We start from the raw sequence: 15,357 nt of genomic DNA, 5'->3' as shown, positions 1-15,357 counted from the left end.
GCAGCTGCCACCTGCACAGGCTGCTCTCCCAGCTGACTTGCTTTGTTTTATTTTCTCTAAGCCTGAAGAAGGGCTTTCCCCAGAGAGAAAGGACACCTGGTGCCTAATCCCCCAAAGCAGAGGCAGCTGTGGTCCAGAAGCCCCAGGGCCTGTTTCCACTGTCCTCCCTGGGGAAATGCAGGCATAGGGCCCAGAGAGGCCCAGGACTTGTCTCGACACTCTCCTTTCTCTGGCCAAGAAAATGCTTCCTCTTCTTGGAGGATGGAGATGCAAACACTCCCTTTCTGGAGCAGGCTGCAGCCAGAGGGGCGGCATCCTCTACCAAGACGAAAGCCCTTTTGGGACAGAGTGCGAATGCTGGTACCCCACACTCCCAAAGATGAGGGGAGGCTGATCTGAGGCAGAGGCTCAGGTGAGAACCAGCCCAGTGGGACAGAACAAGTTACTTGCCTCTTTCTTCTCTGGACCCAATTTTGGAATTCTTCCAAGCATTCTGATCAGAGACAAAGACTAACACGCTCTAAAAGGGGGTCGCCAGGATTGGAAGTAATCCAGACCTGTTGTGGATTCACTGCAGAGTCTTTCAATGTGTTATATGGGGTTCGCTACTTTAAAACAAAAATTCAGGGACTTGGGATAAATGAAAAGTATAGTTTCATTGTATTTTCTTGTCAAACACCTTTACTTGAGGCAACAACTGAAGTATAATTTAATTCAGCAGGAAATATCACACTTGGAGGGAAAACACACACTCAAAAAAACCCTTAAATGAAAGCCAAACATTCTTTCCAAGGCACAGCACTGGCATTTTCAGATTGACAGCAGAACGAGTTTGTTTTCCGTGAAACAAAATCACGAGTCCAGAGTCTGTTTTTGAAACAGCTTTCCACTTCATCTCCCTTTCTCGGGCTCAGGGAACGATGCTTGTGGCCTTCCTCAGGGCCAGGTAGCCGGTGACGACGTCAGAGGGCAGCCTCCGAATATAGGAAAACTCTTCAATGGTGCTGAACCGCAGTTTGCTCTGGGGGTCTGTGTAGTTGGCCTGGAAAGAGGCACAGGGAAGGGCAGAAAGTTTTTGTGGGTAGGGATATAAGTTCAAGTATAAGTTTAAAAAATTTTTATATCCCTACCAGAAAGTTTTTGCTGGTAGGGATATAAGTTCAAGTATAAGTTTAAAAAATTTTTGTTTCACTGAAAGTGATATATATTTTCATTATGTCTTACTCTGCCACCAAGAACACTAAATCACTCACTGTGGCACAGGCTCATTAACCTTCCCAGACTCCAGAAACACTTCAGGGTACGGACAGGAGGAAGGGGAATAACCGCATTAGATTCTGGGACCCTTCTTGTTGGTGCCTCAAGGGCTGTAACAGGTCCAAGAGTGAATTCATGATGGTCATCCCTCCCACTCCTGCCTCTTTCCAACAAATGTCCCAGGTCTGTACTCAAGGCAGGAGCTGATGCCCTGCATGCTGGGCATGTGGCCCTCCCTGCTGCGCTCTATTTACCTCCAGCATGCTCCTTTCCAGCTCTTCCAACACCCCCTGCGCCACTTCCACGCCTCTCGGAGCCACTCTGTAGTGCATCACTGACCGTCCACAGCCACCCTTCCCCTAGAACTGCAGCCAGGATCTTCTTCGCAATGTGCAATTCTGATCATGTCATTCCTTAGCATAAAATCTCTCAAAATGGCTCCTCTGCTCTTGGGACAAAGGCCCAAGTCCTCAGTGCAGCTCCTCGGCTCTGGGCCTTCCTTTGTCCTCAGCCTCCTCCTCAGCCACACGTCCCCACTCTGATTCCAACTATCCCTGGCCTCTAAGTTCCTCCCTTTTACCATGCCCGCAGGGGACCCCAACTGTGGCCCATTTTGCTCAGTAATCACCAGTTCATTCTTCAGGACTCAGCCCCAAAGCTACACTTCAAGGGAAGCCTATTTGTACCCCCACAGGAGGTCAGAGCCTCACCCTCCACTCTCACAGCAGCAAAAATACTCCAGTGGAATGCACATCTCTGCTGCTTTAAAGTTTATTATCTACATGACTCTTTGATGATGGTCTAGGCTATGAGGGTCCATGAGACAGGAACCCTGTGGTTTGCTTATCATTGTAGCCTGGCTCCTAGTGCAATGCAGAGTGCACAGAGGGCCTCCAGTCAGGTTTGTATAACAAAACAAATGATTAATGAATGAATAAACAAACAGACAATTGGGACCATCGCGGAAGAGAGTACTTGTTTCCCAGACATATCAAAATTCTCACTTGGTCTCTGTTCCCTGTGTGCCAAGTGGAGAAAATAATTCACTAACTATATACCTCAAAGTACATGGGCTTCTACGGATTTTGAAACAAAAGACATGACGGTGAGTCATTTTGAGCTCCTTTAAAAAAATTATAAAAGATGCCATTAAAGTCTAGATAGATAACATCCAATTATTCAAGTGTAGATGTCTACTTTAATGTGGATCATCTTTGTGTGGACCTAGACTCACAGTAATCTGTGATTTAGGAAGGGAGGGAACACTCAATAAAAAAGCAACGAGCTGTCGGGAACTTATTTATAGGCTTCTCATGCCCTAAAAAGTCTTCCATTTTGCCACTGGGGACTCCCCTAAGTATTTAACTGCTGTGTGTTAGGAAATGGGATTATTCCTAAAAGGCTAAGATTAACTAATAGCTCTATATAAAATAAAACTTCAATCCCTTGGCTTGACCTAGATGTTACCTTTCTGTACCACATTTCCTTTAATGACAGTAATATAAGGAACGGCTTAATTAGAAAAACAGTGACAAGTCTCTTCTGAGGGATCCTGGCCATGAGGGAAGTTAGGTTAACTGTTAGGAGAGGCTGCCCTGCAGTTCCGAGCAGAGCACAGGCATGTGTGTCTGGCGTGGACCATCTGGCTTCCGTAGACAAACCAGCCTCGGCCGAGCTCCATGTCTGTGGCTGCCTCACTCCTACCAGCAAACTGTGCTGAGCCGGCCCGCCCAAGTTCAGACCTCACTGCCAAGAGCGCTGCTGAATAAACAGTGCAGAATACAGAGATCCTGTGGCACCAACAAAAAAGTTACCAACAAAAACCTGAACAGACTGGACTGGACCCAGGGGCCAGCATCTAGGATTCTGAATAGAAGGATGCCAAGTGACACCCCAGAGTTGAACAAGTCAAGAGCTTCACACCTACAGTCCACCCTCCTCTGGATGCCATCCCTTGAGCCTGAGTGAAATAAGCAAAGGCCAACTTCCCACAGGGAATCCAGCAAACAGCTTCAGGCCCCCCTTGCTGCAGGGTGACAGGCAGTATTCACAGCTTGCCCGTCTCACCCAGAATACACTTTTCATAGCTCTGTAATGAGCACTGAACACAGGGGTGACCCTGCATGTCTGGCTGCCGTGCCTAGGCACAGGGGAAACAGTCATGTGGCTGGCTGGGAACAGGTGTGTGTCCATGTAAATGTGAACTAGGCTTTACTTTTTAATTATGTAACTTTAAATTATGTAAGCAATAGACGAACATGTTCTCCCCTAAAAAAAAATGAACAGAAAACATTACAGATAAGACTAAAGTCCTCATTTACCACCATCTACCATCCAAAAGTCCTCTGCCTTCCCCTGGAGAAACCACTGCTAAGTGGGCACCTTTCCAGACTTTTTATGTCTACCCCTATACACATATGTAAACACACAAGAGAAATAACTCAATGTGTGTGTGTGTGTGTGTGTGTGTGTTGATTTTATATATGTAACACCATGCTATTTATATTGCTTTGCATCTTTCAATCAACATTACATCCTGGAAATTTATCCATGTTGTTACTATGCACTGAGCTCAAGAACAGTATGAAAATATCCGCTGTGATAGACCTTGATGTTGCTTCCAGCATTTTGCGAATGCAGTCTCTCATAAGCATTTCTGCATAAAGTTCTTTGTGCACACTATTTCTCTAGGGAGCTGCCTATGAGGCATATTGCAAGGTCAGATGCTTTTGCTTTTTTTTTTTTTAATCTCAACAGACTGTTCCAATTGTCCTCCAAAAAAGCAGTACCAGTGTATGTTCCCACCTCAAAACAGCAATGTATGAAGACATCCATTTCTGTATGTTGGTGCCAAAATGTATAAGCAAATGTCTTAATTTCTTCCCTGTTTGATGAGTCTTTCTCCTAATTACCAGTGAAGCTGAATATCTACTTATTGGTCATCTATATTTCTTCTCTGGCAATTGCCTATTTATATCCTTTTTGCTGATTCTTCTGTGGGATTGTCCTTTAATGAACTGGGAGACTTCTTTGTCTATTCAGAATTTCTTATTTCCTACATACAGTGGGGCAAGAAGTTTTAGGTAATGTGTAACATGACAAGTCCACTGCCAATGACATAAAGGGGCCTGGAATAATGATTCTCCTTCCTCCTAATGTGTGAAAACCACTGTGCTAGCAGATGAGCTGCCTGAAACAGTAAGGATAAAGCTGACATTCTAAGGAACCACCCTCAAGTCTGGCCATAACTGTGGCCTCCAGAAACTCAAAATGACACAGGGAGAGATTTCCACTTTGGGCCATCACAGAATAACTGGTGCCAGATGAGCTCTCTTGCCATAAACGACTATTACAACAGGTCAAATATATGAAGTAGCCATTTTCAGGCAACAGACAAGAGGTAGCACAAGACTGCAATGCCTGAGAAAAGAGAAGCTCACAAGGTAAGTTCCAGGATCATCCAAACTCTCTCTGCCTGTGCCAATTTCCTGACCGTGGGGCAGAGGTGGAGCTCATGCAGAGCTCAGTGGACCCACTGAGCTGGGCAGGCAGAGATCAGCTTCAGGGGCTACTGAAACACCTGATATTGGCAAAACCGAGTAACAGAAGAGGGAGCTGCCTTGGAAGGGAGGCAAAAGTCAGTTTGGGATTCCACACGAGTCCATAACCATGGGCTGGACTATGCATGTTCAAGGCAAGACTATATAGGTCTTACTGGAGAGTGGTTAAGAGGGAAACAGAAACTCCAGAGGCTAAGCAGTGCTGGGAGTTGCTGAAGTGCCAGCCCAGCCAGAATAGGGATTGCTGTAACACTCCTGGCACCTAGCTAAGATAACAGAAAGGCCACAGCTTAGGAATTAAAATCATGCCCTTGAGTACCATCTATTCTAGTCTCACTACAACAAAGCCTAACACCAAACTTCATTAAGACTGGTAGAGGATAAAGAACTTAGAAGTTAAGTGCAACTAAGTTAAAGAAGCTTGGGAAACATGGGCTTTCCGCAGACCTGTCCTAACGAAGTGCAAAACCAAACCTACACCCATTCAAGGTGATCAGTCAGGAACTAAGCTACCACAGGAAAAAAAAATACTCCTCAGGGAAGGATAACAGAATCTAGAGTTTTTATAATACATCATCTATAATGTCCAGTATACAACAAAAAAACTCATAGATGCAAAGAAACAGGAAAATGTGACCCACAGTTAAGAAAAAAAGCAGTCAATAGAAACTGGCCAAGATGAACCAAATGTTGGAAATAGCAGATAAATACTTTAAAACAGCTATTATGTGTTTGACGACTTAAAAAATATATATATATATAGACTTAATGACCAAGTAGTCTTAAAAGACAAGGAAATCACCAGAACCAGACCCAAATATGATGTAGGTTTTGAAACTATCAGACAGGAAATTAAAAATAACTACAATCAATATGTTGAAGGAGTTAAAGGAGAGACAACATGCAAGACAGAAAGTTATTTCAGGTCAGGCACAGTGGCTCACGTTGGTAATCCTAACGCTTTGGGAGGCCAAGGCGGGTAGATGGCTTGAGGCTGGGAGTTCGGGACCAGCTTGGGCAACACAGTGAGACCCCTTCTCTATAAAAGAATTTTTTAAAGTTAGCCAGGTGTGGTGGCACACACCTGTAGTCCTAGCTGCCTGGGAGGCTGAAGCAGGTGGATCACTTGAGCCCAGGAGTTTGAGGCTGTAGTGAGCTGTGATCACACCACTGTACTCTAGCCTGGATTAGAGAGCAAGACTCTATCTCTAAATAAATAAATAAATAATTCAAAAGAAAGTTATTTCATCAGAGACATGAAAGCTATAATAATCAAACAGAAAAGCTAGAAATTAAAAACCCAGTTAAAGAGATAATGCTTCCAATGGGCTTATTCATTGGTATACTCTATACAGTGAGTAAAGAACTTGAAGACACATCAGTAGATACCATCCAAACTGAACCGCAATGAAATAAAAGAGTTTTAAAAAGCAAACAAACCAGAACAGAGCATCCAAGAATTTTGGGACACTATCAAATAGTTTAACATGTGTGTAACTGGAATCCTAGAAGAAGGGAAAAAGACAAGGCAAAAGAAATATTGGAAGAAATGATGGCCAAGAATTTTCCAAAATTCTTGACAGATACCAAACCACAAATCCAAAACCTCAGAGAACATCAAGAATACATACCAGAAAAATAATACCCTGAGTCATATTCAATAATACCCAGTCATATTCAAACTGCTGAAAACAAAAGACAAAGAGAAAATCCTGAAGGCCGTCAAACAAGAAACATTACGTAGAGATGAACAAAGGTAAGAATTACATCAAACTTCTCACCATGGAAGCAAAAAGACAACATTTAACCGCTGACATCTTAAAAGTGATGAAAGAAAAAACTGTCAGCTCAGACTTGAAAATGTCATTCAAAAATACTCACTGAAAATATCATTCAAAAAGGAAGAACAAGGCTGGGTGCAGTGGCTCCACGCCTGTAATCCCAGCACTTTGGGAGACCAAGGCGGGAAGGATCACTTGAGCCCAGGAATTTGAGACCAGGCGTAGGCAACAGCGTGAAATCCCATCTCTACAAAAAATACAAAAAATTAGCCAGGCATGGTGGCACACACCTGTAGCCCCAGTTACTTGGGAGGCTGAGGTGGGTGCATCACCTCAGCCTGGGAGGTCGAGACGGCTGCAGTGAGCCAAGATGGTTCCACTGCACTCCAGCCTAGGCAACAGAGTAAGACTCTGTCTTAAAAAAAAAAAAAGAAAGAAAGAAAAGAAAAAGAAGAAGAATAAATAAAGGCTCTTTGACAAAACAAAAAAAGAAAGGACTTCATTAGCAGCAAATCTACTTTATAAGAAAAGCACAGTAAACTGTTCCAGTAGAAAGAATATGACATCAGACTGCAACTTGGAAATAAACAACAAAATGAAAAAAGGTGGAAATAGAATGAAATGAAGATAAAAGAAAGTTCTTTTTTTTCTTATTTTTATTTCTCTAAAAGCTAACTGTCTAGAGCACAAATTAACAGCCAAGTATTTTGTTTGCAGCATATGTAAAAGTAAACTATATGACAACAAAGAATTAGAGACTGGGATTAGAAATTCACTACCAGAAGACCCTCACAATACACACAAAGTGGTATAGGATTTGAAAATAGACTCAGGTTATTTAAAATGTATATTTTAAACATGAAAGTAACCATTCATTATTTTTAAAAGAGGTGTGAATAATAAGAAAACAGAATTTTAAAATGTTCAATTAACCCCAGTTTTATCATCATGAGAAAACAGAGGAATTCCAGTGGTGGAGGATTCTACTAAATACCTGACCAGTGCTCCTTAAAACTGTTAAGGTCATTAAAAACAAGGACAATCTGAGAAACTGGCATAGCCAAGAGGAGTCTAAAGAGACGTGATGACTAAATTTGATACAGTTTTAGGTAAAAACTAAGGAAATGTGAATAGACTATAGACTTGAGTTAATAATAGTATATCACTATTGGTTCATTAATTGTAACAAATATACCATAGATGTTAATAACAGCAGACACTGAGTTTGGGTTATATGGGTACTTTCTATACTATTGTCTCTATTTTTCATAAATCTAGAACTGTTCTGAAAAATACAGTCTATTAAAAAATGCTCAATAAATCCAGAGAAGGCAGAAAAAGAGGAATAAGCAAACACAAATGGAACAAATAACTAGTGAGATGGTAGATTTAAATACAACCATATCAACAATCACTTTAAATATGAATAGCCTGAGGACAACATTTCTTAGATTGATAGACTGGATAAAAGCAAGATCCACTGGGTGCAGAGGCTCACGCCTTTAATCCCAGCACTTTGAGAGGCTGCTGTTGGGAGACCACTTGAGCCCAGGGGTTCAAGGCTTCAGTGAGTTATGATCACACCACTCCATTCTAGCTTGGGCAGAAGAGCAAGACCCTACCTCCAAAGGAAAAAGGAAAAGAAGGACCCAACAACTCAACAATATGCTTTCAACAATAATCCACTTTAAATATATAGATAGTTTAAAAGTGAAAAGATAGGCTGGGCGTGGTGGCTCATACCTGTAATCCCAATACTTTGGGAGGCCAAGTCAGGAGGATCACTTGAGGTCAGGAGTTTGAGACCAGCCTGATCAACATGGCAAAACCTCATCTCTATTAAAAATACAAAAATCAGCCAGGTGTGGTGGCGTGCGCCTGTAATCCCAGCTACTTGGGAGGCTGAGGCAGGATAATCGCTTGAACCCAGGAGGTAGAGGCTGCAGTGAGCCAAGACTGTGCCAATGCACTCCAGCCTGGGTGACACAGCAAGACTCTGTCTCAAAAAAAAAAAAAAAAAAAAGTGAAAAGATCAAGAAAGACATACCATCCACACATGAATGAAAGCGATATTAATTTCAGACAAAGTAGACTTCAGAACGATGAATATTATCAGGGAGAAACAGGGATATTACATAATAATAACAAAGGAGACAATTCTCCTCTGTACATAATTAATTTGGCCAATTTGTTACATAAGTTGGAGTCATATTTTCATTAACATGTAAAGCACTTAAATTATTTTTCCAAATTTATGAGATGAAAAAGGATTAAGATGCATCTCAGGTTCTAACTTCTGCAAATAAGGAAATGGGGGTGCTCTGAGGTTCCTGAGCTTTAGTAACCTGCCTGCTTTCCACTATTCCAGCTATGCTGGCAGCTCCTGAATTGTGTTCCCCAGAAGCGCTTGAGCAGTCACTGTGGTGAGGAGTGGGGAAGAAGACAGGTGGCCAGATCCACATGGGACCGCAGCAGAAAGGTGGCTCCAGGCTGTTTATGTATTGGATTCTGTAAAAGATTTCACTTGGAAAAGGGGTTCTGATGCTTAAAAGTAAGTTTCAATGTCACAACCTTTGCCAAAGCACCTATTTAGAGAAGTTTAAACATGGTTTTGTAAATACAATCATCATCTAAAATGCAGGTTTTTAAAACTTCAGCAGTAAAAAAAGAAATACATAGTTGTTTCTTTCATGTTATCTCATATAGTTAACTAGCAGAGGTAAAGAAGAGAAACTGGAGTCTCCTGCTTTCTGGTTCAATCCTCCCCGCAGGCTGCCCCACAGATGCCTGTTTGCAGCAATGAACACACTGCACAAACCTATCACCTATCACTGTAGACGGGCTCCAGGCAGGACCAGCCGTGGTCAACATTCAACACTTGTCTAATTAGACGTTACTGTGAAATCTTTTCCATTTAATGTTATAAGAGAGATACTCACAAGCAGACCTGAAACATCAGAATACTTCTTAGCTGGCTTAAAGGATGGAGGAGCATCAATACTGAAGTCTGGAAAAAAAAAAAAAAAAAAGATAACTAAACGAAACTGAAAACATTCAAATCCCTTCTCTTTTTTTTCCTAAAATAGTATTTGATAATATTCCTGAAAATTTCCTTTGTGATTAAGTAGTCACAGAAGTCTCTGGAGATTAACTAGAGAAGTAGGAGAGGATTCCCAGAAATAATGCAGTGTGTCACAGGCCAAGTGCAGGCTCCAGATCTAGCCCCGCCCTGTCACCAGGGATGCTCTCTCTATGCCAGCAGAAGCACCGGAAAGCTCATCTGCCCACCAGCGATTTTCACAATCTCACACTACATGGGCTGATGGTGATGAAATGCCAAACAAGCCAATAACTGGATCTGAGCATCCTGACACCCTCGTGTCCACACCCAGACGAATCACTGACTAGCTCACTTGTCACCCATGTGAGTCACCCCCACGAAAGAAGTGTAGTGGAGCAGGAGATGGTGAGAACTTTGAACTTGTACTTCCCAGTGAAGCTGAACAGAACGTATAACAGTGTTTTATATAAATCTGGACACCCTGCAGCATGAAGTATTTACTCTTGCTAAACACTGGCTCACAAAGTAAAAGAGCTGGACTTTAAGCTGGTTGTCAGGAACTCTCCTAAATCTGGCATTATACTTGGGCTACCTTGTTTTTGGAAACACATTTTAAGAGTAGACTTTTGAATGAGAAGTTTGTCTAGTAGAAACACCAATATTATCATATTGGGACCTATGACACTAAAACCCACACATCCATGACAACACAAACAAACAGGCTCAATACAGATACAGTTATGAGAAAATACACACATAATCTGCCCACACTGATGCCACTGTAAAATTCTCAAGCTAAAAATTATTTCCTACGATGATGCAAACACAATAAAATACTGTAGGTTTGTTATAAGACAGTTCCTACTCTGAACATTGTAAACACATGGAAGGCTCTAGCCAGCTCACAGTTAGGATCGTTCAGTTGCCACGGCAATGCCCTTTCGGAAGCGAGGATTTGTTTCAGGTTCTTCCAGGTTCTGTTCTTCTTGCCAGCTACTGCGCCACCGTGGCCAGAGTGCTCGAATTGAAGGCATGGATTAGAAGAAACAAAAACCAATGGAGACTACCATTTCAGAATCTGACATTTATGCTTAATCATAACTGTAATGTACCGCTCATCTGTCAACAATCATTTAGACCCCTGAGACTTTTTTTAAAAGGTATTTCACTGTACACGTTAACATGTTAATCTTATTTTAAAAAAGAGGTTTTCAGATTGTCAAAACCCTTGAGTTAGTTTGTGTTGGGAGTAGAAATAAAAGGCTACTTCTTTATATGCACGTAAAAAAAAAGCCTTTATTGGGTCTAACTTTGTAGAATTCATTCATGAATTTCTTCATACTTTAGATAAATTTACTACAAAGTCAGATTTAAATCCATGACTGCGTCTCTAAACTCCCTTCTTGGGGCAAGTCTCTGCCAAGCAAACTGGGGATCCTGGAAAAGGTGAGAAAGCTCCAGCTGCAGTATGGCAAACCTTCTGTATATCTGGTTTTTTTTTAAATCCTATAAAGATGACAAAATAAAATGGAAAAGAATACCAAAATCTGTTGCAAACACTGGTAACATTGTATTTCCAAAACTAATTCATTAAAAAAATGTAACACTATAATCGTTGAACTGCTGCCATTTATTACCAGTCTCAAGAATGAAAGGAAGAGTACCCTGTGTTCCACTCAACAGCACCACAGCTTTGATCTACCTTACGAAACTAATGAGGAAATCCTTCTCATTTAGCTTAATATTTCAAGCTTTGTCTAAGATTGTAAGACCAATGAAAAGGTTAGGGGAACAATCATCACGGAAATGACCCACCCTCCAAACAGTATCCTTTAATGAATCCACAAAGGACACCCAAATCCTTGGGATATGGCACATTGAGAGATCCACAGGAAGAACCCTTCTTCTTTTGTCTCCATCTCACCCATGGGGGAGAAGGAGGCGACTGGGACTGAGGGAGAAGAGAATGCCAGTGCCACCTTGCCTGCAGGCCCAGCAAGATCTGAGGCTGAGGTGTGGCATTTCGCTGTTTATTCAGCTGATACCTTCGATGCTTACCACAAAGTTGGGATCCTTAAATGGCAAAGGTTTGGCAGCTTTTTCCACAGGTCCTGTGCTAAACTCAGAGGGCACCACTTTATTCTCATTCATGGCTTCCATGCTGATACCCTTCAAACACAATAAAAATAGTTCGAAGAAGTCAGTTTCTTCCAGCTGAGTTCCCCACCTCTGCTCTCAACAGGGCATACGATGATGCCACAGGGCATGCAAGGGAAGACAGTGTGCCCAGAGCTCCAGCAGGTAGCCTGCCCCAGGGGAGGGCACACCACACGGGGAGTAGCACCTGCTGTGCAGAAGCCACAGGAGAAACAGGCCAGGACCCCCACCTACTATGATTCCCAGGTACCCTAAATGCTAAGCACAGGGATGGCTGTCCTACCCAAGTAAGGTCATTTAATTCTGGCAACCACTCCACAGTGGGTGCTATTATCCCCAACATACAGAAACGAAAACTGAGGCCCAGGGGAACAGGTTCAAGGTCACATAGTGATTGACTTTTGGATTCAAACCTAGGTTGGGCCAGTTCTAAAGCCCTCACAATCTCCATGACACCACACAGTTCTGACTTGCACTGATCTTATGAACTCTGTCTTAAAATATGAAGACAAAAAAGGTCCAGCCCCTTTAAGGGTCTAGCTGGCCAGAGAACCCAGACTGGAGCTGGTATGCTTAAGGGGCACAACAGGACATGGGCATTGCAAGGAAGGAAAATGGAAAAAAAGCTGGAGGGCCACAGGTCAGCTGGCAGCAGCCAGAGTGCCCTGACAAAGAGGCTAATATGGCTTAAAGCAAAAAACCTTTAAGCTAACAATACAAAGAAAAAACAAGCCAAAGTAAGAAGCCACTTCTGATCTGTAATACAATTTCCAATCTTCCCAGTCTTCAATTAACTTTTTAAAAATTGAGATGTGATTTACATACAATGGAATGCACAGATCTTAAATGTAGTTGTCATGAGTTTTGCCAAAAGTTTACCCTAGCACAATTCCTATCCTCGCCAATACCTTCCAGTCCCAGCGGCAACTGCTGTTCTAATTTCTACCACATTACTTTTGCCTGTTCTAGAACTTCATATAAATAGAATCTAACAGCATGTACTCTAGTGTCTGGATTCTTTTGCTCAGCATAAAGTTTCTGAGATGTGGCCGGGCATGGTGGCTCACGCCTGTAATCCCAGCACTTTGGGAGGCCAAGGTGGTAGGATCACTCGAGGTCAGGAATTTGAGACCAGCTGGCCAACATGGTGAAACTCCATCTCTACTAAAAATACAAAAATTAGCCAGGCGTGGTGGCATGTGCCTGTAGTCCCAGCTACTCGGGAGGCTGAGGCAGGAGAATCACTTGAATCTAGGAGGCGGAGGTTGCAGTGAGCCAAGATCATGCTACTGCACTCCAGCCTGGGTGACAGTGAGACTCTGAGACTCTGCTGTCTCAAAAACAAAGAAAAGTTTCTGAGATGTATCCATATTGTTGCATGGATCAGTTTGTTTCATTGTATTTGCACACTACTCAACACAATAGTACTCCACTGTAAGGATGCACCCCAATTTGTTTATTCATTTTCCTGTTGGTGGACATCTGGTTCACTGTCAGTCTTCAGCTATTATAAATAAAGCCTCTGTGATGTTTTCATTTCTCTTGGGCAAATACCTAGGAGTGGAATGGTTGGGTTATAGGGTAAGTGTATGTTTAACTTTACAAGTCACTGCCAAATCATTTTCCAAAGTGGTTGCATGCATCCTTCAAAAAAAGAGTTAAGGCCGGACGCAGTGGCTCAAGCCTGTAATCCTAGCACTTTGGGAGGCCGAGGCGGGCGGATCACAAGGTCAGGAGCTCGAGACCATCCTGGCTAACACGGTGAAACCCCATCTCTACTAAAAATACAAAAAATTAGCCGGGCGTGGTGGCGGGCACCTGTAGTCCCAGCTACTTGGGAGGCTGAGGCAGAAGAATGGCGTGAACCCAGGAGGCCGAGCTTGCAGTGAGCCGAGATCGCGCCACTGCACTCCAGCCTGGGTGACAGAGCGAGACTCCATCTCAAAAAAAAAAAAAAAAAAAAAAAAAAGAGTTAAGGCTAAAAGTCATCATGTTGTCACATGGAACATGGAAGACACTAAGACACTACATGATTAACCAAAACACAACTTATCTACTCTCAGCTGAAATTTTAGCAACTTATTCTGGCTTCCTTATGCTGATAAGGTGCTCAACTTACTTAGTAACAGAGTATGGTGGAATATGAATATATACATTCATTCATGTTGGGGGAAGAGGAGTGGAGAAGACAAGAACCATTCTCACACTGCTGCAATAGTTCTTTGAGTGCTCTCTCCTCAAACACCTTCCCTGACGCCTCTCCAGGTCTCTCCACATGAGTCGGGGCTCCAGCCAAGGACTCCAAGCCCTGCGCTCCCTCTCCACTGTGGCTGCCACCTTCTGTGTGGATTCCCCTTCACCTCATCGTCTCCACTTCCCAGGTCTTTCTTAGCTTTTCTTCCCTCCAAGCTCAGTGCAAATGTCAACTTTAAGAACTGAGAGGCTGCCCATTCCTCATCCTTTTCCTACCATCTGTACCCACAGTGATCTCTCTCTTCCTTCCTCCCACCCTCCCTCCGCACCCACCTCTCCCTTCCTCCCACAGTCCTTTGCGTTTATCTGGTAACTTCCTGAGCTACAAAATTCAGAGGTAGGACTGTGCAGTACTCATCTTGCCTACTCCAGCCCATTCTCTACAGCTCAGCCAGTGACACACTTTTCAATGCAAGCAAGATGATGCTCACTACTTAAAACTGGCCAGTGGTTTCTACTTTCCTTGGGATTAGGAACAAATTCAGGCCTCCTCTCCAGCCTTGCCTCTTGCTCCCCATCCTTCCTATATTCTGTCTTTTCTGGTGCGATATCCATTTAGCCATTTTCTATATAGCAAAAATAGTCTCCAATTTTTCCATTTTCATTTATGCTGTACTAAGATTATTTTCATTGGGATTCGTCCATGTCGGTTTTAATTTTACAACAAAGGTGAAATTTAGTATTTTTTTTTACATAACTTTTATTGCTTGTACAATTTTTTTTTCCTTTATGGTAATCATATTTCTACCAGGTACCTGTACTCTGGGAGACCCAGTCTGATAAGGAAGATTTGATTCTCCCATCACATTTAATCAGTAACAAACGTTACCTTGTGCAGTTTTAGCCAGCTGTCAATGTTATTTTGCACTATTTGTAAGAGTAACATCTAGTATATATTGTATATATGATTGATAGTTTAGACAAAACAGCAGCTTTATGATATAGGCAGGGAATAACAGATCAGAAGAAAGGGGGACAAGGAGAGACAGGGAGATTCAGAGAGGGAGGATACACAGAGGGCTCAAAACATGCTGCTTTACTTCATAGTTCAGCCTCTGTCCCTGCTTCTAACCCAGTGCCTAGCACAGAGTAGGTACCAAATAATGAGTGATTCATTGATGAACTGATCAATGTTAAGGAACAAGACAGAGTGGCATGACTGAATGCCAGCATCAGCACTGGAGATGTATATGCTGAGAAGCTCCTTACAAGGAAGCATCTCTGGTTGGGATGCAGTGGCCAAACACACAGGAAGGATAACTTGGAAAGAAACAACTGAGTGTGGTTA

General features: G+C 42.6%; 1 protein-coding gene across 4 annotated transcripts in view; it reads right to left on the bottom strand.

The window, feature by feature from the left end:
* Nucleotides 1-637: 637 nt before the first annotated feature.
* INO80C (INO80 complex subunit C) overlaps nt 638-15,357 on the bottom strand; it is a 29,151-nt gene continuing 14,431 nt past the window's right edge. For all 4 annotated transcript variants that reach the window (XM_050767313.1, XM_050767314.1, XM_050767315.1 and 1 more), the window contains 4 exons: nt 11,718-11,828; nt 10,566-10,677; nt 9,538-9,605; nt 638-1,042 (listed from right to left, as the gene is read on the bottom strand). In XM_050767313.1, the coding sequence (XP_050623270.1) occupies nt 911-1,042; nt 9,538-9,605; nt 10,566-10,677; nt 11,718-11,828 (423 nt within the window). In that variant the 3' untranslated portion in view covers nt 638-910. The remainder of the gene's footprint in view (nt 1,043-9,537; nt 9,606-10,565; nt 10,678-11,717; nt 11,829-15,357) is intronic.

The sequence above is a fragment of the Macaca thibetana genome, chromosome 18 (genome assembly GCF_024542745.1).
Source record: "Macaca thibetana thibetana isolate TM-01 chromosome 18, ASM2454274v1, whole genome shotgun sequence".
Taxonomy (NCBI): Eukaryota; Metazoa; Chordata; class Mammalia; order Primates; family Cercopithecidae; genus Macaca; species Macaca thibetana.
The sequence above is the reverse complement of the archived record's forward strand: the minus strand, read 5'-3'. Positions and strand labels throughout refer to the sequence as shown.